This window comes from Scatophagus argus, chromosome 15, assembly GCF_020382885.2.
Source record: "Scatophagus argus isolate fScaArg1 chromosome 15, fScaArg1.pri, whole genome shotgun sequence".
NCBI lineage: Eukaryota > Metazoa > Chordata > Actinopteri > Scatophagidae > Scatophagus > Scatophagus argus.
In genome coordinates this window covers 12,919,867-12,947,805 of record NC_058507.1, presented here as the reverse complement: position 1 = coordinate 12,947,805, position 27,939 = coordinate 12,919,867, and the positions used below count along the sequence as shown (strand labels likewise).

The following is a 27,939-nucleotide window of genomic DNA, read 5'->3' as shown; positions in this document are numbered from 1 at the left end:
CTTTGAACGTAGGCAAAGCCACTGAAGTGTACCAGCACATTGACCTGAAACTCTTAGTGCCTATTTGACTAAATATTTTAACCAAAAATGCAGTCCGCTCGTTCTGCCCAGGCAGATTTAACGGAAACAGAAGTCATTACAAAGTGCTTCTCACTCCACATCTACTCTTTGTTTGGACGCAGCCTAACCCAGTCTAGCTGTGGCAGAATTTCTTGATTTTTATTGGTTAAAAGAGTAAATAGGCGGAACCTAAACACCCGTATGGGCCAATCATATGAATGGTACGATTGGATGGAACCATTTCTTAAGCTCTGCTATTGGTCAATTCCATTGACAGACTTGTCACTGTGAAAATGACACCATACTCGTTTGGAATGAGTCCCAGTTTATTGTGTAGTTTCCAGTCTTTTCTATTTTTCTCTCAGGCACATGTTCACACTGTAGTTTGCTAGACATCGCGAGGTAATTATACAATCATTTATGTTGTTTTTTTTATCATAATTCATCATAGAATCATAGTTCATTGAATATACCCGGTTACAGCAGCGATAGCCTGTTATGTCATGTAAGTTATTGGTGAATATCTCTTGCTAGCTGATAGTCCCCCTGTGATGTGTTAGCCAGGTAACATGCAACACACGTCCGTCATTCTGTCTGCAACAGAACCAGCCCGCACTTTGAAGTTGTTTATCCTGCACTGACTTTCTGCCAGACGCGAAAAAAATGAGTCGCTTTCTGAACGTCCTGCGGAGCTGGTTGGTGATGGTGTCCGTTATCGCGGTGGGAAACACCGTGCAGAGTTTCAGAGATCACAGCTTTTTGTCAGAGAAGCTCTACACAGGCACACCAGAGTTTGGTGAGCAGACAAGGTTGGACTCACAAAACTTGACAGCACATTTTACACTCAGCTGAGCGTGATGTTGGTGCTGTCAAGTGTTCGGGAATTGGTGTTATGATTCCTCAGTAGATGTAAAATGCATGTACAAGTTAATGAACAGCATTGGATAGAACAGTGTTCCTAAAATCTGTTCCAACCCTAGTTGTTCAGTTGGGGAGACAGCATTGAGAAGTATTAACCAAAAAGCAATTTTGTTATGTTTTTGTAAAAAAGAAAAAAAATCAGTAACAGCTGTCCATAGTATTGAGTATTAGCCCATAATATTTGTGGGTTAAAAAAAGTTGATAATAATAATAATAATAATACTAAACAAAGTACATAATATGATATGGATGATAAAATTGAAGATGTGATTGTTAAAAACAAACATGTCTGCCAACATATACACTGATAGTAATGTACAGTTTAAATATTAAATATTTACCCAGCTGATTTATAGATCAAGCTCTCTGTCAGTTAAATTGAGTTTAGGCAGATCTGCCCACTACTGATTCTCTTTTAATAATTCGCAGAAGACATCATATTTTTTTCCTGTTTTCCTCAGTAAATGGTCTCCAAGCTCGGACATTTGGTATTTGGACGTTGCTGTCATCCATCATTCGCTGCGCCTGTGCTATTGACATCCAGAACAGAACGTAAGGCACCTTTTCTCTTCCTGCATCTTGTTTCTGTCCGTGAGTCTTCATATGTTCTTACTGTGTCATACCGGCTCCTGCAGGCTGTATCACATCACCTTGTGGACATTTGTGCTGGCGCTTGGCCACTTCCTGTCTGAAGCTTTCATCTACAAAACTGCACCTCTGACTATCGGGGTCATGGCACCTCTCATTGTGGCAAGTGAGTGTGGACTACACTGAGGAGTGATGGGAAATATATGTACATCATCCCCCAGATGTTTGCATTTTTAAACAGTGTTGAAAAAGAAACTACTGGCATCTTCCAATGTTTTTCTAGGTTTTTCCATCATAGGGATGCTGATTGGGTTCCAGTGTTTTCCAGAGTCACAAGAGGAAGTCGGAGCACGACAGAAGAAGCGCAACTGAATCCCACTGAACCCACCAGACAGAGACACTAGTGGACTGGTCTTAGTGTGCTGCTTCTTGCCTTGAAGAACATGAGATATGGATTTTAATTCAATTCCTACTGTAACACTTCATATAGACTGCATACATTTCTAAACTGATAAGTGAAAGTTGTGAGGTGAAATGTGTCCATGCTGAATGACACTCTTCCATATACGTCTGTACTCATGAACAAAATTATTTTTGTTTACTTGCTTATTTTTGAAACATTTACAATTGGTTGATGTCAGAAATAATCCAGTGCAGATCTCTTTCAGAATGTTGACTGTTTTATTTCACCACTTCCTGTATTTTTTTTTTTTTGATTCGTGATGATTTACCAAAGAACTCAGATGACAATACAGTATAAAACTATGCTCTTCATTACAAAGTATCACAAACAAGTATATCAGAAGTTATTCTCGATGTTTGTTTTGTGCTGTGAAAAGTTTGTACACCCTTTGAATTTATGCACAATTACTGTCCTATAAATCTTTTTAAAAATTAAAAGATTTGTTTTTTCCATTAAAGTAATAAAAATTTGTGTTTTTGTAAACTACAAATGAAAAACAAGTTGCGATATCCTGTTTCCCAGGATGTTAATTGTGTTCTTTTTTTTCTTTTTTTTTTTCCCTAGCAGTATTTTCGATAAACATATTTATCACTGCTGCTCAGGTGTCACATTTGTGTTTAAGCAAGAACTTTTCAGCATCATTTTCTGCTGATTCTGGCTTTTCAGCTTTGGACTTTCAGGTTTAGGATGGATTCAAATGCAAAAAGCATGAGCACAAAGAGCCATTTTTAAAAAGAAAAATATATTCTCATGCTCTTATTATATCCACAGATGTATAGAGTGACATCTTTTTTCTTTCTTTTCTGCTTAGAGAGGAACAAAACAGCCTCTTTTCAGTCCTCTGATATGTTTTTAATGTATTGATTTGTTCTTTTCTCACCCATAGTCAGCTGGGACAGGCTGCAGCCCACCCGCAAACCTGACGGATAAGGGGTATAGAGACTGGATGGATGGAACTGTAGTATTCCAGAAAACACTAAACAGTGTATCCAGTCTGTAGTATGATTTACAGTCTGTTGAACTACATTAAGAATAAATTTATAAAAGCCCAAATGGGTGTTTAAAATGTCTTCACAGCACTGTGAAAAGCCCTAAAAACAAAATAAATCACAGAATCACTGTAAAGTAGTAAAATCACCATCTAACAACTAAGCACTCAACATCAAGTAAAATATGTTAATGACAGACTGTACAAATACTGCTTACACAGCATGAAGTACATTTCTCAGTAACAAATTAATTTTCTACATGAAACATTTTCTTGTGCAAAATGACAACTGCAGTACATTGATTTGCCTCATCCTTCCATCATGTTTCATGTTGCGCTCGCATGCTGATGCAAATATTCATCCTTAAATATCTCATGTTACAGTAAAACAATGATAAAACTGACCTTCCAAAGTGCACTCGGATGCACAGCATCAATCATATTTGTAATGAGCAGCATTCAGACTGCCATGACAGGAAAACACACCACAGTCTGAAATAAACACTCTCAAAACAGTTAAAATGAATACCTTCAGCAATGTAAAGACTAACTTTTGTCACACACACACACACATACACACATACACAATGTTGGTCCAATATTAGGAAATAATCACAGTTAAAATATTGCTTCTTAGATGCATAGAACACTAACATTAAACAGGGGGAGGAAGGAAACAGTTCAGTTAAAAGTTGATTTTAGTAAAGGAGTGTAGTCATGTTGGAGTCACTAAAGTGGCAGTTTCATTGCACTGACAGGACATGTAAAATGCCTAAAATGGATAAAATTAAGGACCACGACTGAGGTTCAAAGCTTCCCCTTGTGCATGACTGACTTTGGGATAAGCTAAGTTGCACTTGGGATTTTAGTGTGAATCTCTCGCATCCATACAGTACTTCATGTTGTTCAGTACGTCAAATATACAGCAGGTGTGCTGGTTCTTACTCCAGTCAAAAAGTTCACAGAAGGCTGCTCAGTCAGTCTCCAGGTCGTCACTCTTCACAGCTGGTGTCCCTCTGTGGCCATGTGTGCATGTTTATGTAGACGTGATACTGTTTCTGTTTCTGTCTGAGGGAGCGTCTCCTCTCTCCTCCTTACAGCTTCCTTTCTTTCAGGATTTCAGGTGCAAAGACGGCTCCTTCCAGATCAGCTGTCATTTTCTGTGAGGGCGCGACAATTACAAACACAATGTCCTGCAAATGGGTAAAGGTAGTAGTTTTTTTGAATGAAGATACATATTCTCAACTCATCACGTCATTTAGGGAGACAGTGAAACGCTGACATCACTCAGTCCTTAAACTTCTCAGAGCTTCTTCACCTCTTGCATCTAATCTGTGTAATGTACATTGTTATGTGGTAATCAAAACCTATCAGTTAATCAAAACTGTCAAATGATCAGTTTTAAACTTCCTTTAAAAAGTTGATTCGCCTGAAGAAAAAAAAAACAATTAAGAAATTATTTTTCTTAAATATCAATTTCATGATATTATTTTATGATGAGTTTTATGAGAGGATGAAATCCCTGGAGGATCCACAGTAACAGCAGGTGAATCTGTTAAATTTCGAGTTTATCCATTGTGAAGCTGAGAAGAACGTACTGCAGTTCAGTGGAAACAACCTCAGGTATTATAGACTTCTGTAGAAAGACTTTTGAAAACATAATGTGGTTTATAACAGGTCACAGTTTCGTTCAGTGTTCTGGAGGATTCACTGAAGATATGGTTTGTTTCCTGTCATAATATTTGTATCGTATAGTCTTGTGTGTGTGTACGCATGCCGCATGGCATTACTGCTGTTGAAGAGAGTATGTGCCCCTACCTCAGCAGGTGTGCGTTTTGGTTTTAGTGAGGTTGTGGGTTTTTGTCATGACTGCAGCTGCACGCCGTGGCCCCGTAGTCCTGCGCCGATGACATGGAACTGGCAACCTGGAACGATTGCTTGGGTGTCACGCCTCTGAGGGGCCCAGCATGCTCTGCTGTCTCCTCCATACCACACCACCACCACCACCACCACCATTACAAACCCTGCAAACCCGATGCTGCTCCCCACTACCTGCGCCCTGGAGCAGTGACCACACTAACACAGCCTTTAGTGAGGAGAATATGGTGTACAGCTCAAAATCAGTCTGCAAATTATGCTGCATAATATTATATATATATATATATACTATATTATATATTATGTTATATATATATATATATAATTCAACTGTTGTGCAGATCTCATTACTGGTCTTCTCCTTTTTAACAACTTAACACAACTGACTTAATTCATAAAACAAGGAATGTGGTGGTGGTCTATTCAGTGTATCTTAATAGACTTCTGTTAGTGTGCAGGATTACTGCAGCTTTCCTTTTAAGCGCCATTTGAATTGTTAAATTTGGAATATTATGAACAGAGAAAGGATGAGGACATACAGCAAAAGATGTCGCAAGCTTGTCTGGCAACGAGTGAGCAGCAGAAGACATGCAAGGCGAAGTGAGATTTTGTCCAGAAGGGGATTCATTGTTAAAAAGTCAAAGGTGATTCTGAGCAGCTGGAGGCCACGGCTTTCTTTAATACGTGACACGTCATGTATGCCTGAATAACTGACCAAAAATATGCTTATGTTGGCTTATGATGGTAGGTAAGATAAATAAACTAAACCTAATTTTTTATTTGTTAATAGTGGAGTGTGGCGTGTTATTACCACATTAATAATCTGTGTGACAGCTGTCAACTGCACCCATATGAAAGTGTAACAATGCAGTTACAAAATTTGAATTTTATAGAAAAGGATGATAAGCGTGCTGTTAGAGTGAGTTGGAGAGCTGTCAGACAAAGCAAAACTGTTTGAATTTATTTGGTGCAAACAGTGTTTGAGACAGGATCATGTTTTTAGTGAGTTTAGAGAGAAAGTTTCCACAGTGCAGCAGTGAAACCCCTGCGTTCACTCGGGTGCATGTTTGCAGCAGTGAGAGGACAGCGCATTCAGCTCAGAGCCAGGGCGGCATCTGACACATTCCTTCTGACAGAGATGTGAAGAGCCCACCTCTGACCACACGTAGCACACACAGATGTACTTACACTCACAGTCTCCACTTCGGTCTGCAGGTTGGCCTTCTGTCGGCGGAGGTCAGACTTGATGAATGCTGTGATAAATATGGAGGAGAGGGAAAAGTTTACCTTGTGGAAGTCACGGTCTTGCTGGATTATCTGGTTTAACATCAGAGTTGAATGTTGAATTATGCTAATTTTCTTTTCAGTAACTGACTTTAAAGAAAAAAGGAAAAGAAGTATATCAGAGCTGACTCACTATTCAATTTATTTTGGACTGAAACAGAAAAACAGGGAGAACATCCCTCTTTCTATTCATTACGGCAGCAGGGGTTTCATGCCACAACCTGATGTCGTTTATGTAGCTGTGAAAGTGCCATCGGGTAACCAGTAAAATAATAGTTATAGAATTTAATAAAAATGCACATTTTTTTAGGGATCAATTGATAGGTTTAGATAACACTAAAAATGGTTAAAATAAAGCCTTTCTTCATTCTTCATTCAGCCACTAGGGGGCAACCTTATCCCGTGAAATATATGACTGTACACATGTAACTTAAGGTTTGTGAACACCACTCATGACTTGGAACAGTCATGCCCGACCTTGAAAACACGCAGCATGTTAAAGTTCCCTTTAATATGACGTGCATGCAAGTCCTGAGCTGCTGACCTGAGATCAGTGTTCAGTATCTTACCTGTCATTATTGCTCCAATTAGCATGAAGATACTCAGGAAGATGTTGCCAGCTAAAGTACCCCATTTATCAATAATCTTCCCTTGGGAGATGGTGAATATAATTCCAAAGATCTGAAACAATATTCAAAAAAAAAAAAAAATCTTTTGTATTCTTTTACATTTAACCCGTGTCATCACAGTTAAGTGTGCTAACATTTACTGACCTGAGCCGAACAGTTAAGCAGTCCAGATGAGGTTCCTTCTGACTCTGGAAAGGTGAGCTCTACTGCATACTCGAAGCCCAGAGGTAGATATCCAGTCATGAAGAAGCTGCAGACAGACAGACACTCAAGGTCAAATCAGGGGCTAAAGCAAGATGTCTGATCTGTAGCAATTTTCATTCTGACAAGAAATATTAAAAAACAACTCCACAAACTTAAAAGTAGGGCAAGTGAAAATTGCTGTATAATAAATCCTGTCTGGCTTTCAGAATTGCTATGGAAACCAGATATGGGCATAATCAGCTTACCATAAATAGCAATAATTGTAAGGACAAAGCACACGGACCGGGGAGTCGGAGGAGGTAATTTTGCTTTGACAAAGCAGCACTAATGCCAGATGACAGAAAGGCAAAAAAAAAAAAACACTAAGTAAACACAGCTTCACCACAAGATATTCAGGCCTTATTAGCTAAACCTGAAACCTATGCACATCAAATGTGACAAACATGTTTCATCATAACTTAAAGTGAATCTACAGACAGAGTCATCAGGCTCGACACAATAAACTGTCGCTTATTATTTTTTAATGGAAGTTGGACTGATCCCACAAAATGAAGTCACTATAATCTGTATCTGTAAGATATTATTGGGTTTGTGGTTTCGACATCTCAGATCTCAGCCTCACTTAGACTTCACAATAACATTTGATAAAATTTAAAAATTCTGACTTTTCCTGTTTTGAGTCCAAACTGAAGAACATTTATATTTATATCTCTATAACGCTTACATACCCTAAGACTCCAGCTGTGACAAACACCACCCACAGGTGACCCAGGTTGAGGGTGAAGGCATAGATCAGCATCCCAACCAGCGAGAAGACATACACGACCAAGGTGGTTTGTCTGAGGAGACAGCAGACGAATATTAATCATCAAGTTTAGAAAGTGCTGTGGCCAATACGTTCTCCAGCCATATGCATTTGCACACAGCACACCCTAAAAGACTGTTCTAAGTCTAAAAAACTTACAAATCAAACTGAATTTGTAAGTTTGAATCTGAAATTTATGACAAAGCTCACATTAGACACATGCCTGCCAAAGCTGATCAGAACAAAGAAATCCTCTAACATCATTTAACAGATTGGTTTTCTGTTTACTTGCACATAGAAACTTGTAAAAGCCATTTGGCTTCTTAGAGGTTAAGGATTTCCTGATATTCCTCTCAGTCAATTCCTCCAACACAACTTTAGTGTTTAGTGGGGGCTGGTCATCATATGTTACAAGCTGTTTCTGTATACTGTATATTTTTGTCTACTGTTTGTATATCCACTCCGGCTTCCTCCCACAATACCAAAAACACGCACATTAGGTTAATTGGCTACTCTAAATTGCCCCTAGGTGTGAGTGTGAGAGTGTGTGGTTGTTTGTCTTTGTGTGTTGGCCCTGCGATTGACTGGCGACCAGTCCAGGGTGTACCCCGCCTCTCGCCCGTAGTCAGCTGGGATAGGCTCCAGCTCCCCCACCCGCGACCCTGACGGATAAGCGGTATAGAAAATGGATGGATGGATGTTTGTATATCCTTTCAAATATAATGTAACATTTAATCTATAAGCAATTCATTACAAAGAGTAAAACTAATCTGTTCAACCAGAAGAGGTAAACTGGGAGCAATGGGACAGCCTAACGAGGCAGTGGTTATTCTCCTGCACATTAAATATCCATGTATTAAATTAGTATGATGCATGTTATGAAGCTCCCAAACAGGACTGAAGTCTCCAAATATCCTCAGTTTCAACAAGAGTGAAAAGGTATTTTTATGATAATCTTAAGGAGCAATCTTTTAAAAAAAGTTTTGTGCCACAGCCCACAGCAGGTTTATTTTTCCAGATTGATGTCTCCCTTGACTCCTCACTTGATTCCTCAGTACAATATTCCAGAGTCGCTGAAGACCCCTTGTCAAGACCCAGGTCATCTGCACAAACAGGTTTACTCTGGTGAAGCCATGTCTGGTACAACCACGCGGAAAATAGAGCCGCAAAACATTTTTGTTAATATAACACAGTCCTCTGACTGTCTCCCACATGGGACAATGGGAGTGTGAGGGTCGACAACACAAATCTGGGCCTGACTGCTTTGACAGTGAAGCATCCTAATGGCATGTGTGGAATCTGAGGATCGAGGATTTTTTCCAGTCACAATAGTTTGCATGCCAGACCACTGAAGGTAGTGCATTTAACATCTAACACTCAGAAAACTGCTGAAAACAAGTGGTTTATTTTGTGTGAAGTATTGACATGCTTTATCGTGACAAAAAACAGTAGCATCAATAATCAGATACTAATTGCATATCATCACTTTTAAGATTGAATTATTAGTGTCTTCCATGTTTAATGTAGTGCCACAAGGCCTGAAATGCGGCCTGGGAAGACCAGCAGAGTGTAGCCTGTCAGTTCAGATAAGCTGAGAGGGACATCAGATATAATACCCTGCTCCGCTGGATCCTCATTCGTGCCCACTTTAGCTTTAATTCACTAGGACACCTCACTACGAATGGATGATTTTAAAGACATTCATGCAGAGATCCCATGTTTTGATGCATAGCTGCAGCAAACAAGAGCGACTTCCGACCCAGAAGAATAACAATTACGTTGGAGCACTTCCTCATGGTGGTTTTTACCATTCACTCGAAGCATGTGAAGCAATATGATTTTTTGACATGCTAGCAGCGCAGCTCTATGGATGGCAATGTCAGTCTGAGGGCCCAACACTTTGGTTCAGATGGAACAACTATGTGACGGATTGCTGTGAATCCCCTGACTCCACCACTCCACCTCTTCCTGTATACCTCTGGTGCCACTATGAGGTAGACATTAGTTGTTTGAGACAGATTCAGATGTGCAGATGTTCATGCCCCCCACAAGATCAAAAGATCAGAGTTTCAATGTGTCAAAGCCCTGGTTTCTGACCAAACACCTGCAAAACCAATGACTGAGACTTGTTTCCAGCAGTGTTTTTGCCTTTTATAGAAATGTCTTACTTGTAGGTTTTGGTCTTGTCCAGCCAAAGGCCACATATGAGGGACCCGACCATGCCAGCAATGACAAGAGTCAGACCAATTCTCCCAGCATTCACCTCTTCACCCTGAGAGGAAAAACATTGACATATATGGTTCTACAGATCACAAAAGACAGCTGTGACATTTTGCACCCAGCAGTTATCTTGTCCTAGAAGCTCTGAGCCATAACAATCTGAGTTCCAGACCCCAGTCATGTGTCAGGGTCATCTCCTTGGTAGCTTGTTAAAGCGTCAAAAGAAAACCATACCATAGGAAGAAGGGAAAGTGAAATAAAAGCTCATCTGTTTAAAAATCAAGTACATAACGGCAGGAACATGTTTTTGAGCAGACATGCTGGGACGTACAGGATAGTGTTCGATGATCATCCGATTCAGCAACGTGGAAACAGCATAAAAGCAGCCGACGTTCAGCCCTGCAGACAACACACAGAAAACCAACTATTGTGAGAAGACCTGTGGGGAAAGGAAAAGGTCCAGATGGGACCTCATGCTTCCCCCTAAAAACACTGCAGACAACCTCACACATCAAGTCCGCAGTGGCCCTCGGACATTCAGGCATTACTTGACTAAAAGCTTAAAAGTTTATGCTGGAGAACCTGTCAATCAGCACCTCACTGTGTAAACAGACATGTTAAGGGTACACATTTACAGAAAAACAAAATTTTAATATTCCTCAAATAGTCGGTCATTGACATTGTCTTCATTAGATAGTGACCTTTGAGCAAAAACATCTCAAAAGACCTTTGGATCAATGCAACACATAGGCAGTGTGCTGAAAGTCCATGAGTTATGAGGACACATCCTTTTATCAGCTGATTAAGACTGGGAATTTCCACAAATAGGACAGTGGCAGCTTCAACTGCAGCCATCTATTTTCTTCAGGTTTGGCACCTTTCACCTCAATACTGTAACAATATCCCAGCCTGGGTGGATGATAAAGGTAGGATGTTTAGGATCACACCGATGTAATCACAATTGTGACACTTCCTCCTGATATAATTTCGTGTGACTTTCCTTGAAACAGCATGTGAAACCAAATGAGTCTAAAGAGAGCGTAAATGGAGCGTAAAGAGTATGACAACTAACTGAAGTCATGTGAGAATGTTATTCAGCCAAAACAAGCAATTAAAGGATCCAACTTGTGATGAACATTTTGACACTAATTAAATGAATAAATACACAATTAATATATTCATTTTTAAGTGGCATAAGTGACCTGAGACAAACATCAGTGGAGAATCAATAGCCAAGTTGTTTAGGCTATAAATAAAACACCTGAGGACCTGTTACTACTGACAAGGTTTCATTACAAGTGCGTCTCTTCCACCAGTCTGTTTGTGGGACAGATTAAGGCAACAAGAAAGGACCCACCATAGCTGACGACCAGGAGCATGAAGGGTTTGTTGCAAAGCAGCCTCCAAACAGAAGCCGTGTACGAGTACTCATCAGGGTGAATGTTCCTGGCCTGAGCCTGGGACTGGGAGGGAGGTAACTCTGGTTTCTCCTGAAACACTGGAAAACAAACACGCAACAGTTCAGGAGGTGACCTGTGTGTTGAGGATAAAAATAAGACAGTCCTTTCAATCATCTGATCTGATCTCTGATCAGCCACAAGAAGGTAAAAGCAGTGACCTCAGAAGGAGAAGCAGGGGAAGCAAAAGAACAAAACGTGTGTGTTTTTGCACGTGTTTGTACACAGCAGCAAACTACAGCTGGACATTCCTCCAAAGATAAGATAACTCAGTCTCTGCAATGCTATCATAGCTACACTGTTTTCCAGCCATCTGTGACACACCTGCTGTCAATATGTCAGCTAAACACTAATCATTATCAACATTCTGTACTTTTGTCAGCATATTATTAAAGCCTCGTCTCTACAACGTAATTTTAACTGAATAGAATGTTATTATCATTTTTTGTTATTTCAGAAACAGACTAATGCACACTAACTTACAATTCTGTCCCTTCACCACTATTAATATCTGATCTGATCTAATTAATCTTATAAACAGTAACCAAAACTTCGCACCCACAACAATATTTTAGAAACAAAATGTAAATGTTTTCTTCACTGTTGCTTCTCTTCCCATGAGTACAGATGCATAATTAGGTCACATGATGACAAATACGCAAAATATAGCTGTCACGGAAGAACATGAAGATACAGTTAATACTGTAGCCAGAAAGTAGATCTTGACTTAAGTCGTTTTTCTGGAAAAACACTATTCACATGTAAGTAGAGACACAATGTAGACTTTCAGCTTGTTGAAGAATAACATCATTACCAAGCTTGATTATAATTTACTGTGCAAATAACTCAATTCAATTCATGAAAGGATTTGTGTAAAATAGCACAAACAGAATGCGCTGTTTGTTTAAAAATGTACTGCCTTTTGTTACACAGTGAAGAGTTTGATACAAATTTGTCCAAATTAATAGAAGAGTTAAGATCACCGCTGACATCTTCCACGTATTTTTCAAATCAACAAAAAAGTCTCCTGTTGGGTACAAGATCTACAATTTAAAGGCCTATATTTACACATAGTCCACCCAAACAGGTGTTTTCATTATGTTCCGACAGCCTCACTTGTGGGTCTTTGCCATTTAATATATTCTAATATTAAAAAAAAGAAAAAAAAGCGACCTGTGGTGATGCTTCACCATGTTTCTCTGACTGTCAGCGAGTTTTAGTCCTTTGGTGTAGGTGAAAAGAGGATTTAACAGAGCTGAGGGGGAAGATGATTTCATAAAATGCTTCTGTAAACCCCCTGAGTTCCTGCTTGTATATCACATCCTGTCCAAACACATCCCATCAAAAGGTGGACAATTACAGCAATTACTGCAGCTGCTCTTCTAGTGGACTGCCGTGATGTTGAGTTTTCAACAGTGAGGGCATCTCACTCAGCTCAGCTTTCCAACAGCTCTGCCTGAGGAGCCCAGCGACTGGACAGGAAGCTCTTCCACATAAACATGAAGCAAACTGTACATCGAGCAATGAACACTAATGTTACAAAAATCCTTCTAAGAAATTATTTATATTCTCATCTAAAAATATCATAACAATGGCAGCCAAAAAACATCAAATCCTAGCAGCATTACTGCACGGGGTAACAGAGATGAGCTAACAGCTTTGTCACAGTCCCTGCCACCGGGGAGCACAAACTGTCAGCATGACTCTTTGCTTTACATTTTCATAAGCATGACTGTGGGACTTACATGACATTGTGGGCTGTTATTGCACGAGTTAGTAAAGAGCCCTGACAGCCTCTTCTCCACTCCATGAGCCTGTGGATGTGAATAATCATCTTACCGATGACCACGAGGATAAAGATGACGGTGGCCACTCCTGCGCTAATGTAGAACATGATTCTGATGTGGTACGCCAGCTCATTCATATCGTCCACATTAGGCACAAGGACGGGTGGGACCAGGAACCCGATGGCAATACCCACCTGTAGGTGAGAGGTATGACATTAAAAAATGACTCTGTGCCTCCAGCTGATGAAAGTATACACACACACACAAACACACACAGGTTTAGTCAGCGCACATCATTAAAGGAGGAAAGCATCACTATAAAAGTGGGAAAAAGATGAAATAAAAAATCAGAAAGTAAGAAGCTTATAGAAAAGTTCAAGTGTTTTTTTACTCTGCCCCCCCCCAAAAAAAATTATACTACTAAAATTTACGTCTGACTGGCAACCAGCATTGACATTTGGTGAAATATGCCATTCGCTTTTTTTTTGTCAGGTTCGATGAGAACACCACTCTCACATTTGTCCTGTAAATATTAAACTACAGGAAGGAGACAGCTAGCTTAGCTCAGCATAAAGACTGTAAAACAGTCTGGCTGATTATATCTTTGTCTATCTTTGTTTGCTTAGTACAAAAACTGAAATGTAAAAACTTAATTTGACTGTTTTATGTAAAAACATGTGCCCATGGGCTTATTTTTTGTCTAGCAGTTAGCAGGCTAACAGTAGCAAACCTTCCCTTAGCGGTGCTGATAGATGTTGGGGTGCAGCCATGGTCTAGAGGTTGGAGAAGTGGCTTGTGATCGGAGGGTCACAGGTTCAATTCCCCCACCGGACGAGCAGGAAAAATTTGGGTGCGGTGGAATGATTAATGCGAAAAATGCCCCCCCCCCCCATTAGCTGGCTGATGTGCCCTTGAGCAAGGCACTTAACCCCCGGGCGCTCGATGCTGCCCACTGCTCCTGTGTGCATGTAATTTGCCGGGTGTTGCGTGTGTGTTCAACTAAGGATGGGTCAAATGCAGAAGACAAATTCAGTGTGTGTATGTAAAAATATATATACTGTCAATAAAGCTGATTCTTCTTTTTCTTCTTGTTACTATTGCACAAGTTAGCTGTTAGTAGGGACCTTTCCTGTCTTTATGCTAAGATAAGATAAGCAGCTGCTGGCTGATAACAGCAGAGGTCCCCTTGCTCTGGTGGAAAGATGAGAGAAGGAAAAGGGCAAAAGGTGAGGAGTCATGTTCCTGACGGAGAAACAAACCTGTGGACAGTGTCTGTCTGCACAGAAATACGTCAGACTCCTTCAGTCCCCTGGGAATCTTACAGCCACCATTTATAGATCTGTACCTGTTACTCTGCATCATACAGATACACCTCAGACTTTGTGGTTTTCATGTTATATAACATGAGAGACTTGAACAATAATTAACTCACCTCTTGGTCATTTTCACAAAACATGGCTATACAGGGTATTCACAGAAAACAGTAAAAGCACTGCAACGGGAGAGTCATCTCTATAGAGAGGAAAAGACACTGAATCCCTATTTTTGTGCATAATGGATAAATAAAATAAGTCTGGATAACCTGTAAAATTGGCACAAAAGTATGGCCTCTTAGGAAGTTACTTCTGGCACACAAACTGTTCTTTGTGTTGTTTAATCTTCAAAGCATACCTACTTTTTGCTGATGTGAACTACTTCTAAACATCCGAGGGGATATGTAAAGTATTTCAGCCTAAAAATTTGGAAGTATCAGGTGTAGGGACACGAGCCAAAGACGTAAAGTCGTGGTGAGAGGGTAAACATCAACAACAATGTGGCCTTTTATCTTCAGCAGTAGGGAACAGGACTTGAGCACAAAAACAAGAACTTGTGACAATGACCGGCATGCAGTGTTTGGTCTAACGCTGGTGAGAGAGGACAAACTTCAACTGAAGGACAGAACAGAACGGTTAAGCTTCAGAGGATGAAGAGCAACACGGGGGTCAAACGTTTTTTTTCGTATATGTTTACATATAGTGTTAAAGATGGTGGTGGGATCACACGGCATTCATTTATAGCCTTGAACATAGGAACTGCATCCACCGGCTGTTTTTATTGGCTTGTACAGAAAAAAAAAATTATTTAAAGCTCAATTGAATTATGAGGCCAGATTCTTCCCTTTGGAAACGACTCAAGATTGTATCAAAGCATTTCAAACTGTGTCACTTTTCAATTTATCATCACATGGCCATGAAGTTTTTCATTACCCCAACCTTCAGATGGCCAAACAAATTTAACACATTTTCAAGTATGTTCAGTGTGAAAGTGAGGGATCGGCGATCACACACACCCTTCACAGCAGCCCTCACCCAGTTTGCCAAGAACACAGCATTCTCAGCTTAATCTCACAGAACAGCTAATTACCCCACGCCTGGTAGCTTGTTAAGAGGCTGATGGTCCAAGTAGCGAAAGTCACCAGCCATGCCCCACAGTTTCCACTTGCTAAGAACAAACCACACGCACACACACACAAACGTAATGGAAAACACCTTGAATAATTACATGATAACCAGCAGCATCTCCTTTTTTTAGTGTGACATCTGCTTCCTCTGCTTTCAACATGTTCCCAGTCACACACCTGTTGCCTCTGTACATTAGGAGTGTGTAGAAAATCAAAGACAAGCACAGGTGGCAGATCTTTCCGAATCTATGAGCTTGATTTGACTGCCTTTAAAAGTTTTCTCTCTAGATTCTACTCTAATTCAGCATATTTGCATAAAATATCCTATTGACCATGTCCTGAGTTTAAAACTGAGGATTTAAAAGAAACAGAACACTAGGCTCTTGATAGGCTTGGAAAAGTAGATAAGCTAGCCCAGAGGGGTTCACAAAGACCCGACACTGTTGAAAATCCTGGAGGGATTTGGAAAATCCACCAACTTCTCATATACCACATGGCATAGCGTAGGCATGTGAGAAATTCTGAGGTAATTTTAACAGAAGTGAATCTAAGTATGTAAGCATGCACAAAGTGCTTCGTTCTGCAAATTACCATGCGCGTTTCTGTACGATCCTTTTCACTGCTGCGGGCTGAAACGGACACCAGACTCCAGAAGAAGGTCAAAAACAAATTCACAGCATCAGATGGACTCAGACACATGCCATTCAGATACACCGCATGAGTGTTAAAGAGCTCTCTTTCACTACCAAACAAGCATATATGTAGACTTCTCTTAACACCACTTTGAGAAGTTTATAACACCATACACACACTAATAGAGATGTTTAGAACCCAACAGGTAAACTGAAACACACCTGGTTTCCCAGAACACCAATGGAACAGGCGGTGGACACCTCCTGCTGCCCAAACCACAAGGATGCAAGTCTGGAAGGGACGCCCAGGATAAAAACAGTGGCCACTGAACACACAAACTGGCCAAGGAAGGTCACAGCAAACATGTCAGGGTCGGCCGTGCTGGTCTTGATCCAGGCTCCAATGCAGTTGAAGGCTGAGCCCACCATCAGGACCTCCCTCATGCCCCGATTGTCGATCATCCATGTGACAGGCAGGATGAGAGGGATGTAGGTGAGGAAATAGATCATGGAGAGCCAGTCGATGGCCAGGCTGCTGATGTTGTAGAAACGCATGAAGATGTTGCTAATGATGCCGTACTGCAGCCACATGAAGGCATTGCTCATTGAGTAGGCACTGAAGATAAACAGCATGACCCATCGCCGCTTGTACAGCTTGGTCTCCATCAGTGGGCAGAGCGGTTCCGTGTCCAGGACTGAAGTCTCCAATGTGGTGCAGCTGTCTCCCAGAGGGACGTGGTTGCTGTAGCCTCCCAAACTGGGTTTGTCTTTTCGTATTGGAGACCAATCATCATTTCTGGCCTTCCCAAAGTTGTTCGTCCAGTCACAAGAGAATTCATCCTCAGAGCTCATGTTGCTTCCACTGAAAGGTCAGGATTCTGCTGTGTTTAACAGCTAGAGGGAAGAGCAAACATTTCTCCTTGTGTATGCACCTTCTTTAACAAAGTGGCAGTTTACCTGACTCGTACATCCCTCCCAGAAGCTATTTCCTGTACTATGACTAAAAATACTCTTACTTGTTGTGCCTAAACTGAAGATCCCTGCTTATTACTCCTCCTGATTCAGCAGAGGTAGATCTGGGGTGTATTTTAAATATGATGAGCAGCGCTGGGAAGCTCTGATCTCAGTCAAGTTACGTGCCTGACTGACTGCGGTGTTTAACACCACTTTAGTCATGTGATGGATTTCTTTTTTGGGTTTTACTTCTCCTCCTTCCACCTTATGTCACAGCATTAACAAGCACTTGACAGCTAACTCTGAGTGTGAAATAAAGGCAAGACAGCTGAGGAAAGCAACTTGATTTTATTGTTAACCTTAGGCACATGACACTGGACACAGGAGCTAAAGTCCACTGAAGGTGATGCAAAACAAAAACTGCAGGTTCATCAGAACTGCTGTTCAACTGGAAAGTATACTTACTTTGTTATCTGAAGCATGAAAATTGCGCCTTGGTTATTTGTGGTTGGTAAACACACATTTCAAAGTAAGACGGTGTATAGAACTTGTAGCCTTATGTAAATAAGAGAAAATACTAACCTACATTTATAGTAAAGTACATTCATCAGCCCACTATTCACTTGAACTATCTACTTTGCTTATTGCCAAGTGAGAATCTGCATGAGTGCAAATACATGAATCAGTTGACTCATATTAAGATACATTAAAGTTCCCTGCATTAAATAAATACTTGAAGCACTGACATGAAGTCACAATGATGAGTTGATATGATTGTATGATGGCTGCTTGTTAGAGTCATGGAGTTTAGACTCATATGTGTTGATATTAATGCTGATACTTTGCTTACATGTCTGAACTGTAACACCTGAATGAAATATGTAGGCTTTAACACAGATTATGGGACTTCATGTGGTGCGATCAGTCATTGAGTTGGTCCAGGCTGACAATCACAACGATTCATCTCATTTCTTGGTGATTCAGAGATGTGTCATTTTTCTACAGAAAATTATTCTGTCATTCATCAATGTTCCTGTTCATGTTTATGGGATCAGGAACAGCAAGTTGGTGAATTGATTACTCAATTAAGAGAAAAGCCTCTCAAAGGTAAATGTTTCTGGCTTTCCATGATAGTTTTGTACCGCACTGACAAAACAAAGCCTTTTATCCCTTCATCTTGGGAAAAAAATGGTTAGTTACTGCCCTAATAGGTTATCCATACTGTTGTTTGCTGGATTATATTGTCCTAATTAATATAACATAACATAATGAGCTCAAATGGGCTCAAACAGGCCTTTAAAATACATGATTTGTACAGTTATGGTGACTGCGTCTTTAGCAGCTTCAGCCTACTGGAAGCTGTAGCGCCCCTGCTGTCTCCAGGCTGTACCTGCACCTCCTCAGAGCAAACCCAGGGGAGTGGAAGGGTTGTGGGGAAGAAAAGGAGAAGCAAAACCTCTCTAAACATATTGAAAGTACACCCCCTAACGCACTCCGCCTTCACTATGTCAGGGAATACCCTCACAAAACAATATAAAATGAAATCATGTACTATCAGTATTTAGATATGTGGTGAAAGGGATAGTAGCTGGCTATAACCCAGATTTCTTTCTTGGCAAGGCGTCCGCCTTCTTTCCATAAAACGAAGCAATAACATCCACAATCACAACAGATAAAACCATCGTAAAAACATATCAGAGTAGTAGGCTAATTGCCCCACATCTAAGACACTTCTGTATTACGGGGAAATACGCTGTCTGCCGATCACATTACGCTTCCTGCAAGTGACGACCTGCGAACACATGCGCTACAAACAGTGCTAACACAGTCTGCTGTTCTGTCAGGAAATACTCGCACAAAAGCATCAACATTTCCAAAGAACCGTCACTTTACCATACCTGGAGCACGGCGACGCTGACCACATTGACAGCATTGACATTGTATTAGACTACAAAGTACAAAACAAAGTATGAGACCAGCTGAAGATGGCGAAACTGTACACGTCACCTTCACTGCCCCCCCTCAAAACTGGTAACTTCCTGTATTTGAAATTGTTAGAATAAATTAAAGTGTGGTGTTATTTTATTAATGACTTTAGTAAACAGATACTTCGAGCCTGGTTAAATATTTCCATTAATCTTACTTTTTAAAATCTACTTCACTTAACCTCACAGAGAAATAATGTATTGTATTTTTTTTATCACACACACACACATTTGTGTTTTTTTTTCCCAATTTGTACTCCATTAATCACCTGCCCTTCACTTTTGTGTTGTGATGCTTTAGAGGGAATTGAACCCTCGTGTGGCGTGAACTAATCTGAGGTAGTTAAAACTAGGATCCATTTTAGAATAACTTTGGTACTTTAGTTATTAATATTTCTGTAGTATTAGTTTGAGTGCAGGGTTTGTACTTGCAATGAACTGCTTTGACAATACTTCTTCCAACACTTAAGAGTGTTTACTTCAGGTTGGACATGGAGATGGTACAAATAAATCAACTCAAAATAGGACAGTGAATATAAAAAAAAAAGAATTCATGAACCCTGATAAGGACATTCATTTTAAGCAGGACACATGTAAATGCAGCTTCAACACATCAGCACACCTCTACACCTCTATACACAGGCCTCTATCTGCCTATCTACCTCCAATACACAGACAAGAAAATATTTATTCCATCAAAATATATACAAACTGCAGATGTTCAACATCTAGAACCTTGTGTGCTCAGTTCTACTGTATGATTGCAAACAAATATCAAGCGGGTGGCAAAACCAAAGACATCCAGGTAGATTTTTCAGATGTTAAAGTAAATATGAGGGCTGATATCAGAGATGAATAAGGATTTAGTTTAGTAGCTGCGCAAACTAAGAAATTAAATAAATAGTTTTTCATTGAAAAGAGAGGCACAAATGATAAGCGTGGGCCACTGACCCATGGCCCACAGACCCACTGTACGGACCCCCGAAAGCCCTGGATTCAATGAATGTTTTGTCTATTTCATTATTTGCAAGTTTGTTTGAGAAACGTAATCAGTGATGTGCTATACTACAGTAAAAGCAGCTCCTGCACGATTATCTAATCTTGTAGAAGGCACTAACAAACTTAGCCTGAACTATTTTGTCTGAGGTGTTGTTCTATCATAGCAGTTCTCGTTGCTTTCTGGATCTGTGGACATGGATGGGTCAGATGCCCTTAGAGGTTAAGCCAGACACTAATGTATACATAGTATTTAAATTATATCTCTGGGTTTTTCTGAGACAAAAGCAAACCACACAGAGTGTATTGGTCAATTACAACAATGTTATAATAACTCACCTGATTCCCAAAAACTCCAATGGAGCAAGCGGTGGAGACCTCATCCGCGCCGAACCAGACCGACGCCAGGCGGGAGGGCATCCCGAGGATGAAGACCTGGGCAAGGGAAGTGGCAAACTGTCCGAGTATGGTCACCCAGAAGAGGTCTGGTTTGGCACTGGCCACCTTGATCCACGTCCCGATGCAGTTGAGTGCGTTGGCCAGCAGCGCTGTGACCCGCAGTCCCTTCTTATCCAGGAGCCAGGTGACCGGGAAGATGAAGGGGATGTAGGTGAGCATGTAGATCATGGACAGCCAGTCTACAGCGAGCGCTCCCACGTTGTAGAACTTCATCATGATGTTGCTGATGATCCCGTACTGGATCCATTGGTATGCATTGCTCAGGGAGTAGGAGCTGAAGAGGAACACGATCACCCAGCGCTTCTTATATAAACGCGTGGTGGCCGCAGAGCTGCTGTCACCGTTTTGGATGCTGCTGCCTTCAACTTGGACGGCGGCACCTGGACCTCCCGCTCTCAAATGTGGACCTTGATCATTCGCATCCCGTGTGCTCCTGTCCACCGAGGCCGTCGTAATGTCCCCCATTATCTGCTTCAATCAAAACGAGCGTTCCTGGAAGATGAAGCGCAATAACCTACTTAAAATGCCTAAATAAAGACAGGAAAAAAATAAATCACTTTCGGTTCACGTGACAGTCTGATCACTCAGTTGCCAGGCATAGCTGCTTTCCTGTGCCTGTGACAACTTGTCAGACGCCGGTCCTACTTCTTTCCAAATGACTGAACAGCTCTGTAGAAGTTCATCTAATAGGCTACTTGAGCTGTCAGAGAGATCCCCCTCAAAACAGAAACCGGTTACGAAGAGAGCGACTTTTACTCCTCCCAGCTGTTGAAAGAAGACTTTGACATTGACTGCAAAGTTTGACACACCTACCAGTCCGTCAGACAAACAGGACAGACCTCAGCCTCAAGACAAATTCACCACAGAGATCTCATCTGTTGTGTTTTTATTATCTGCAGTGCCAGACTGTAGTTTACCCTTAATGTTGCATTTTTCAACTTAATCTCCAGTTTCAACACTGCAGTGCAGATTCTATTCAGTAATATTCCTCTAATTTATTATAAGGTTTCAAATAATTCTCTGCTTTTACTTTGTTTAGATTTTCTTATTTTGGTCATCCTTGTTAATCTTAAAAGTTAAATCCTCAGAACAATGAGTCATTTGTTGCTGTCGTTGTGTTCACTGTTTGCTGGTACATGCTGAGAACTTTTATTCTTAATTTTTTTTTTTTTTTTTTTTAAATGTTGGAGGATTAAACGTCAAATCTGCACTCAGATGTGAAGTGAAAGGAGTAAGGTCGAACATGAAAAGTATTTACTTCATGAGATGTAATTTGTGTGGAATTACAGGGTACCCGCTGCTGAAATAAAGCTTCAATCCCTCAGCAGGTTCACTTTTTGATCCCAGAAAATGCAACAATAAACCAGATCGTGTGTGGAAAGTGGAGTGCTGGAAGGGGCAAATGTGCTGCAATGTATAACACTAAAGAGATTTTAAAGTGCTTGCATGAAATTATAGCCTAACAATAGAGAGGTCAAAAAGCTATAGGTCAAAACCAATAGTAGCAGATCACATGACAAGGCTATGAGTGTAAAGAAAAATACTTCCCACTCATATCTTGGGACACTTGAGTTGAAAATATTCTAATTGTAGTTAAAGTATTCAGATTATCTGTTAACCCACCCTACACTTTCATCTGTTTCTACCTGCAGATGTCTCGTTTTTCTGCTAGAGCAGCCTAGTCTCCCTCATGGCTCTTGGTGTGGGACAGATGTTCAAATGTGAGCCTTGAAACTAACATGAACTCAAAAACTGTCTTTTCAAAACCCTGGACTTGACTGCATATAAAAGTGGTAAATAAGGTGTTCGTTGTTTAGCTGTTCAGCTGTTCATCAAGCTATAGTGTTGTCAGATTCATAAGGAAAATAGAAAATGCAAAGATATACACTGCATATGTGCTGCCCTCTCCTGGCGCGCAGTGTCTCTACCTATGTTAGCTATATTTCTAAAATTGAGATTTTTACCCTTTGAGGTTGCTGTAGGTGATCGGAGCTAATGTACTGGTTAAAAAATAAATTTAGGAATGAAAGTAAAAGAAATTCATAAAATTCATCCAGTGAATCGGTTTCTTCCCCTGCCAGAAGTGCAGGTGTACTGGTTGTGCTGCTACTGACCACCAGATGGTGCCGTTTACCAGAAATGCTGGTTCATGAAAATTGTATCAATCACAAGACAACACTGACATATTTTCAATCCTGTGGGACTCAAAAAGATTCCAGGAAAAAAAAACTAATCAATTTATTTCTTATGGAAATACAAAATGGGATTTTGTGATAGCTTATATGCTTATATAACATCATATAAAAAAGTATAAAAAACATAACTGGTAGTAACAATAGTAACAGAAAATAAAGTACAATGTAAACAGTCCATATATATATGTGCATATATGACGCCTGCGCCAAGACATAGGAATAATGTAAAAAAAAAAAAAAAAAAGAAAAAAAATCAATAGTTCTGCCACCAAATGTCTGAAAAACAAAAATGACCAAAAAATCATGAAGGTTAGCACGTGGTGCAAAGGCTTCTGACTGTCTTGGGGTCTAAGCTCTCCTAAATTCATTCCAGTAGTTATTTTTTCATATTTAACAAAATGTATCTATGAAGCTGATCCAACTGCCCTCTTGTGGTTGTAGCTCACCTAAAATTCCTATGATTCCCACAATGTATTGCAACAAAGGCAAGATAATCCAAGCAATTCTGGGCATATAATCCAGGAAGCTTTGCATCCCCTCATTAAAACAAGTCTATTTGTCTATTTGAAGCCTGATTACATACACATTGCCACATACAACCGCTGTCTCACATTGATACAAGTAACTGAAATGCTACTGAAATGTGACCACTACAGGTAACTTCATGACACGCAGACATCTGGACCGCTGTCTAATGAAATGTGGATCAGACTTTTATAATAAAAACCATTCATTTGAACATGACCACGTGAACTGCTGCAATTGCTGAGCTGACATTAACCACTGATGTTTTCGATTATTTTTTCCCCTCCAAACAAACTCTATTTTAGCTACGGGAAACATGGTGAAGATGCCATGTCGGCTAATGGCTAAAGGGAAGAACACATGTGGTACAAATCCACCATAAAAAACACACGCTGAAAGTATGGAATGTAAGGTAATTCACCAGTAGCTTGGTTTAACTTCATACTGATGATGGCAAAACAAGAGGGAGAAACAAAGAATCATTTGATTTTACTGCCAAAACAGTCCAATCTCATTGGATCCACATTTTGAGGTGCAATGCTCCGTGACTTAAGGTTGGAGGACTTCTCCTCCTTGACCGAGGCCCAAAGTTAAGTGCTGCTAGTTGGCTGCTTCCTGTCAACTTGTAAACTCTAGAAAGACGTCGCACGTTCAGTTGGCGTCCAGCTGCTGCAGCAGCGGGTTCTCCTCGCTCTCCGGGGTTTTCACACTATCTGTCCTGACAATACATGTGGGGCGATGGCGGTTAAGCATAAGGATCAGCTGTTGACGTTCGAGTTTCAGCTCCTCAATCTGGGCCTTGAGGTCAGAGTTTAACATCTCAAGTCTCTCTGATTCCTACGAGAGGACAGAAGGAAAGGGAAGTAAAAGAGGGGGTTGGTGGATTGACATAAAGTAACAACGTTGTTATGGCAGTTACAACAGGTAAGATACGCAAGAGATTCAATGAATTGTGATTATCCAGGTATGTCTTACCTTTTGTAGATAATCTGTCCTCTCTTTCTTTTTGTTTCGACATCGAGCTGCAGCCACTTTGTTTTTCTCTCGCCTTCGTTTCCTCCTTTCTTCCTCTTCATCCCTCTAAACAAACAAAAAAGGTTTGAGAGAAAGTTGCGATAGAAGTTGCTGTACGTCAAAAAATATTGTCTTATCTTCTTTATATTACACTGTCATTCAATCCCCTCTTCACTGTCATTATCAACGAGGCAAAATTAAAGTTAAAGTAAATAAAGATCTCCCAGTTTTCCTGCAGATTTTATTTTTCAACTGGTTTTGCACGCCAATTGATCTGTCTCAGACACAATACGCATGAGATCACAAAAACTGACTACGTTTGTTTATCTTTGTCCCGCTATGTCCTGCTATCACCAGCTTCCTGTCACCTGCCCTAACAGCTCAACAGAATCGAGGGTTTGGTTGCGCAATTTCTCTCCCAGTAATTATATTTTTCCCAGGCCATCAAGGTAGAAAGACCAGCAGTTTTTTTCAAAAAACAATAAAGCGTCCCAGTATGTCCAGTAGAGGGACCTGTTGATTAAAATATTGTATGACACAACATGTTACGGCACCTTTGTGCTTCCAGGTTTAAGCAAACCTGCAAACGATATGTTACATGCATACATGTAGTTAAGACAGAATCTGTATAAATCCGAAATACTTTACTACTTACTCTGTATAAATCCCAAAAAAGAATAAATATGTTTAATATAGTTATTGATTATCAGCTCCCCAGTGTTTCCTATACCTCTGTTTTGATCACCAGGGGCCTCTTCCCCAGACTGTCCAGGAAGTGCAGAGGTGACAGCATTGTACCAAACTCCTGGAAGTCACCAAATTTGAGCTTGTCAGTCAGCGTGGTGGCTGAGATCCCAGCCAGTGGGCCCAGGCTGGGCAGGGAGCCTGCAGTCACAGAGGGCTCTGGGATTTGTCCTGGCATCGCGTCAGGCTCGGTCGTGACCACAGCTAGGAGGCAGAGAGAGAAAATGGGAGACTTACTCAGACGGAGACCAAACCAGATCAATGAAAAACACATAAAACCCTGTCTGCTCTGCTGGTTATTGTACATACTGATCATAGTTTATGGTATGAGGGTGGAAAAAAGCCACTTTACGTTAACAAATTAAAAGTAAATAGATATGCATGAGCTTTATTTGACCTACACTCCGTTAAAGGGCCTGAATTTGCCTGAGGCACACTGCTCCTTTCGAGCAGCCAGACTAGCCACACTGTGATGAATTATGGTCTGTTATAGGAGTCGGATGCTGAGGTTGCTCTCATTAGGCTATTTTATTATTTTGTCTCTTTTTCTGGAAGGAACATGCTGCCATTTACAGAGATCTTGGCAAAGAGAAACCTCGATTAATCTCCAGAGGCCAAAAAAGAGAGTGAAAAACATACTTGGATATGTTCCACTTTCATTTTAAGGAAAGCTAAAGCCATCCATTGCCAAGAATGCCAGTTAACCATGGTTTCCTCCTTATGAGACTTAATGTCGGGTTAGTAAAATGTGGCTGCCAAAATAGAGCATAATGTGGTAAAGTTTGACCCCAAATTTAAGTCGTTTTGTTTAGCCGAGTGAAAAATTAAAGATGACATTGTTTACTTGTAATGCTCTGTGCTGCACTAATTCGCACTGTGTTTTGCACTGTATACCACCAGCAAATGCCTTAATTTGAAAATGCTGAGCATGAGCATTTAAATATATCCCAAGACAATGAGAGAGGTGTGCGAGCAAAGTCAGCCAAAGAGACAGGAAATTACTACAGCAGCTCAGCGGATTTCCAAGCCACATGATGCAGCCAAAAAAACTACTATCTAAAGTCAATTACTCAGAGACCTTCAGCCCACACTGCAGGAATAAACGGGATCAGTCACACGGATCAGTATAGAAACAGCCATCTGACTTGTTAGCTGTGAGGTCATATCGATGAGATTTGATTATTTTTTATTTTTTTTTTTGGTGGTGGGGGGGGTTACGCCAGGTATGCATGTAGTGAAAAGCAGCCATGTGGCGAACATTAACATACAGGCTGCATGAGAACAGCACATGGGAATAACTTTCAGTTTTAACTCTTCCCTAAACTACAGGCCAAACAGACAAAGTAGAACTCTGCAGGCCACGCATTGGCGCATGACGGCCATATGCAAAATTCGTCTTTACAATTAAATTGTTTAAATGTAAGTAGTCTGTAATTACAAACATAAATTTGTTGCTAAGATCTCACAAAAACACCAGGCAAAGCAAAAGACACACTCACACCAACACGATGGCTCTTGAACGTTTTCATAGAAAGGACTTTGGCGAAACGACTGACATTGGAAGATTTAATGGTCCACAATGCAGTTATGATTAAAACGGCTATTAAATCGCCTCTCAGAATGGACACTTTATCATAACCCTGAAGGTCCAGGAAGCCAATTAACTTCTACTCATTAGACTGTTTTCTAATTATTTGATTTGAGCTCTATGAACTTCTCCATTAGAAAGCCTCGGGGTGGTTTGTAAATGTGAAATTTCAGCAGTTTAGAGACCGTGAGAGTAGCGCTGTGAAGTCGACTCCATTGTGTTGCAGCATGCATACTGAAGCCATTGGTCAACTTGAAAGCGGAAGTTTTTCTTCAGTGCGGCATTTATCTTACGTAACTTTGTCTTCCCATCAGAGGGCTGCAGCGTTTAAAATCTTACTGCTTTCGTCCATACGGCGAATTTAGCTTTCAGATAAACGTCCACGTTAAGAGCCAGTATGCTTTAACACCAATGTGAGGGACAGACAACAGTAAATAGGAACATTTTGTTCTGAATTGTGCAAGCCGTTCTGCCATGCAAACAAAAGAAAATGATCCCTCTGCAGCGTGATCCATAAGGTACCAGCTCTACTTCGGACAGCAAAAAATAAAACAAAAAGCTCCGAAAATATACGGTGATCAGCAGCATATAGCCGAAACCATCACAGAGCCGCTCGCTGTCTATTCACAAACTATGCTCGCTATGACCTATGCGTGGCGCGCCAATAAGCTATTTACTATGTGAAAAAATGATTCAGTGCTCGACTTAAGAAGTTTTGTATATACCGACCTGACTTTGATCCCAGGTGCAACAAATGTCCTTTCTTCTGTTCAGGCGAGGGTCGAGAGTAGATTTTAAAAAGTGGAAATCGTTGCATCAGCCCGATTTTAAACGTGATCCCAATCTGGGAGGATTTGGGAATGCGGAACTTAGGCTATGCCAGCCAAACGTAAGCAGGGATGTAAAAAAGTACATAGTGGGGGCAGAAGTGGGGAAGTCGCGCCGCTCCTCCCATAAAGAAACACTGAGGCTGCAGACTGCAACGACAGAATGTGGCTCGGAGGGAGGCCTGCACGGAAAACAGCGCACCACCGCTCATCAAGACTGAACCACCAAACAAACTCCACATGGATGGTGCGAGGATATGAAAGCTCAATCATTTTAATTAGGTTCTGTGAAAAAG

The 27,939-nt window shown here is 40.7% G+C and overlaps 3 protein-coding genes across 10 annotated transcripts; 1 reads left to right on the top strand and 2 right to left on the bottom strand.

Moving 5' to 3' along the window:
- The first annotated feature begins 320 nt into the window (after positions 1 to 320).
- On the top strand, positions 321 to 3,858 carry erg28 (ergosterol biosynthesis 28 homolog). Of its 6 annotated transcripts, none has more exons than XM_046412305.1 (5): positions 321 to 462; positions 713 to 856; positions 1,443 to 1,533; positions 1,617 to 1,735; positions 1,853 to 3,858. In XM_046412305.1, the coding sequence occupies exons 2-5, from the start codon at positions 724 to 726 to the stop codon at positions 1,939 to 1,941; spliced, it is 432 nt and encodes a 143-aa protein (XP_046268261.1). In that variant the 5' UTR covers positions 321 to 462; positions 713 to 723; the 3' UTR covers positions 1,942 to 3,858. The 6 variants fall into 6 exon arrangements, with proteins under 6 accessions (XP_046268261.1, XP_046268260.1, XP_046268264.1 ...); XM_046412304.1 differs by having other exon boundaries at positions 325 to 462; positions 664 to 856; XM_046412308.1 differs by having other exon boundaries at positions 341 to 462; positions 621 to 856.
- flvcr2a (FLVCR heme transporter 2a) lies at positions 2,237 to 21,515 on the bottom strand. 3 transcript variants are annotated; one of them, XM_046412294.1, is made up of 12 exons: positions 19,209 to 19,370; positions 16,579 to 17,250; positions 13,337 to 13,478; positions 11,398 to 11,538; positions 10,372 to 10,439; positions 9,989 to 10,092; positions 7,744 to 7,854; positions 6,956 to 7,061; positions 6,752 to 6,863; positions 6,087 to 6,151; positions 4,839 to 4,945; positions 2,237 to 4,180 (listed from the first exon to the last, which is right to left on the bottom strand). In XM_046412294.1, exons 2-11 carry the CDS (start codon positions 17,206 to 17,208, stop codon positions 4,862 to 4,864), a joined length of 1,563 nt encoding a protein of 520 aa, XP_046268250.1. In that variant the 5' UTR covers positions 17,209 to 17,250; positions 19,209 to 19,370; the 3' UTR covers positions 2,237 to 4,180; positions 4,839 to 4,861. The 3 variants fall into 3 exon arrangements, with proteins under 3 accessions (XP_046268250.1, XP_046268252.1, XP_046268251.1); XM_046412296.1 differs by lacking the exons at positions 16,579 to 17,250; positions 19,209 to 19,370 and adding an exon at positions 20,631 to 21,515; XM_046412295.1 differs by lacking the exon at positions 4,839 to 4,945 and having other exon boundaries at positions 19,209 to 19,369.
- Positions 21,516 to 22,520: 1,005 nt separating this feature from the next.
- On the bottom strand, positions 22,521 to 27,819 carry jdp2a (Jun dimerization protein 2a). Its single transcript, XM_046412303.1, has 4 exons — positions 27,546 to 27,819; positions 25,215 to 25,432; positions 24,446 to 24,550; positions 22,521 to 24,307 (listed from the first exon to the last, which is right to left on the bottom strand). Exons 1-4 carry the CDS (start codon positions 27,631 to 27,633, stop codon positions 24,122 to 24,124), a joined length of 597 nt encoding a protein of 198 aa, XP_046268259.1. The 5' UTR covers positions 27,634 to 27,819; the 3' UTR covers positions 22,521 to 24,121.
- Positions 27,820 to 27,939: the final 120 nt, after the last annotated feature.

Coding starts and splice junctions, on each gene's coding strand:
- erg28 (XM_046412305.1), top strand. CDS start 724: ATGAGTCGCTTTCTGAACGTCCTGCGGAGCTGGTTGGTGATGGTGTCC. Junction 857..1,442: donor CACAGGCACACCAGAGTTTG/GTGAGCAGACAA, acceptor TGTTTTCCTCAG/TAAATGGTCTCCAAGCTCGG. Junction 1,736..1,852: donor GGCACCTCTCATTGTGGCAA/GTGAGTGTGGAC, acceptor ATGTTTTTCTAG/GTTTTTCCATCATAGGGATG.
- flvcr2a (XM_046412294.1), bottom strand. CDS start 17,208: ATGAGCTCTGAGGATGAATTCTCTTGTGACTGGACGAACAACTTTGGG. Junction 10,440..11,397: donor GCTCCTGGTCGTCAGCTATG/GTGGGTCCTTTC, acceptor TGTTGTCTGCAG/GGCTGAACGTCGGCTGCTTT. Junction 10,093..10,371: donor TGATCATCGAACACTATCCT/GTACGTCCCAGC, acceptor TTTTCCTCTCAG/GGTGAAGAGGTGAATGCTGG.
- jdp2a (XM_046412303.1), bottom strand. CDS start 27,633: ATGCAACGATTTCCACTTTTTAAAATCTACTCTCGACCCTCGCCTGAA. Junction 25,433..27,545: donor GCACCTGGGATCAAAGTCAG/GTCGGTATATAC, acceptor TCTGCCTCCTAG/CTGTGGTCACGACCGAGCCT. Junction 24,308..24,445: donor GGACAGATTATCTACAAAAG/GTAAGACATACC, acceptor GTCCTCTCGTAG/GAATCAGAGAGACTTGAGAT.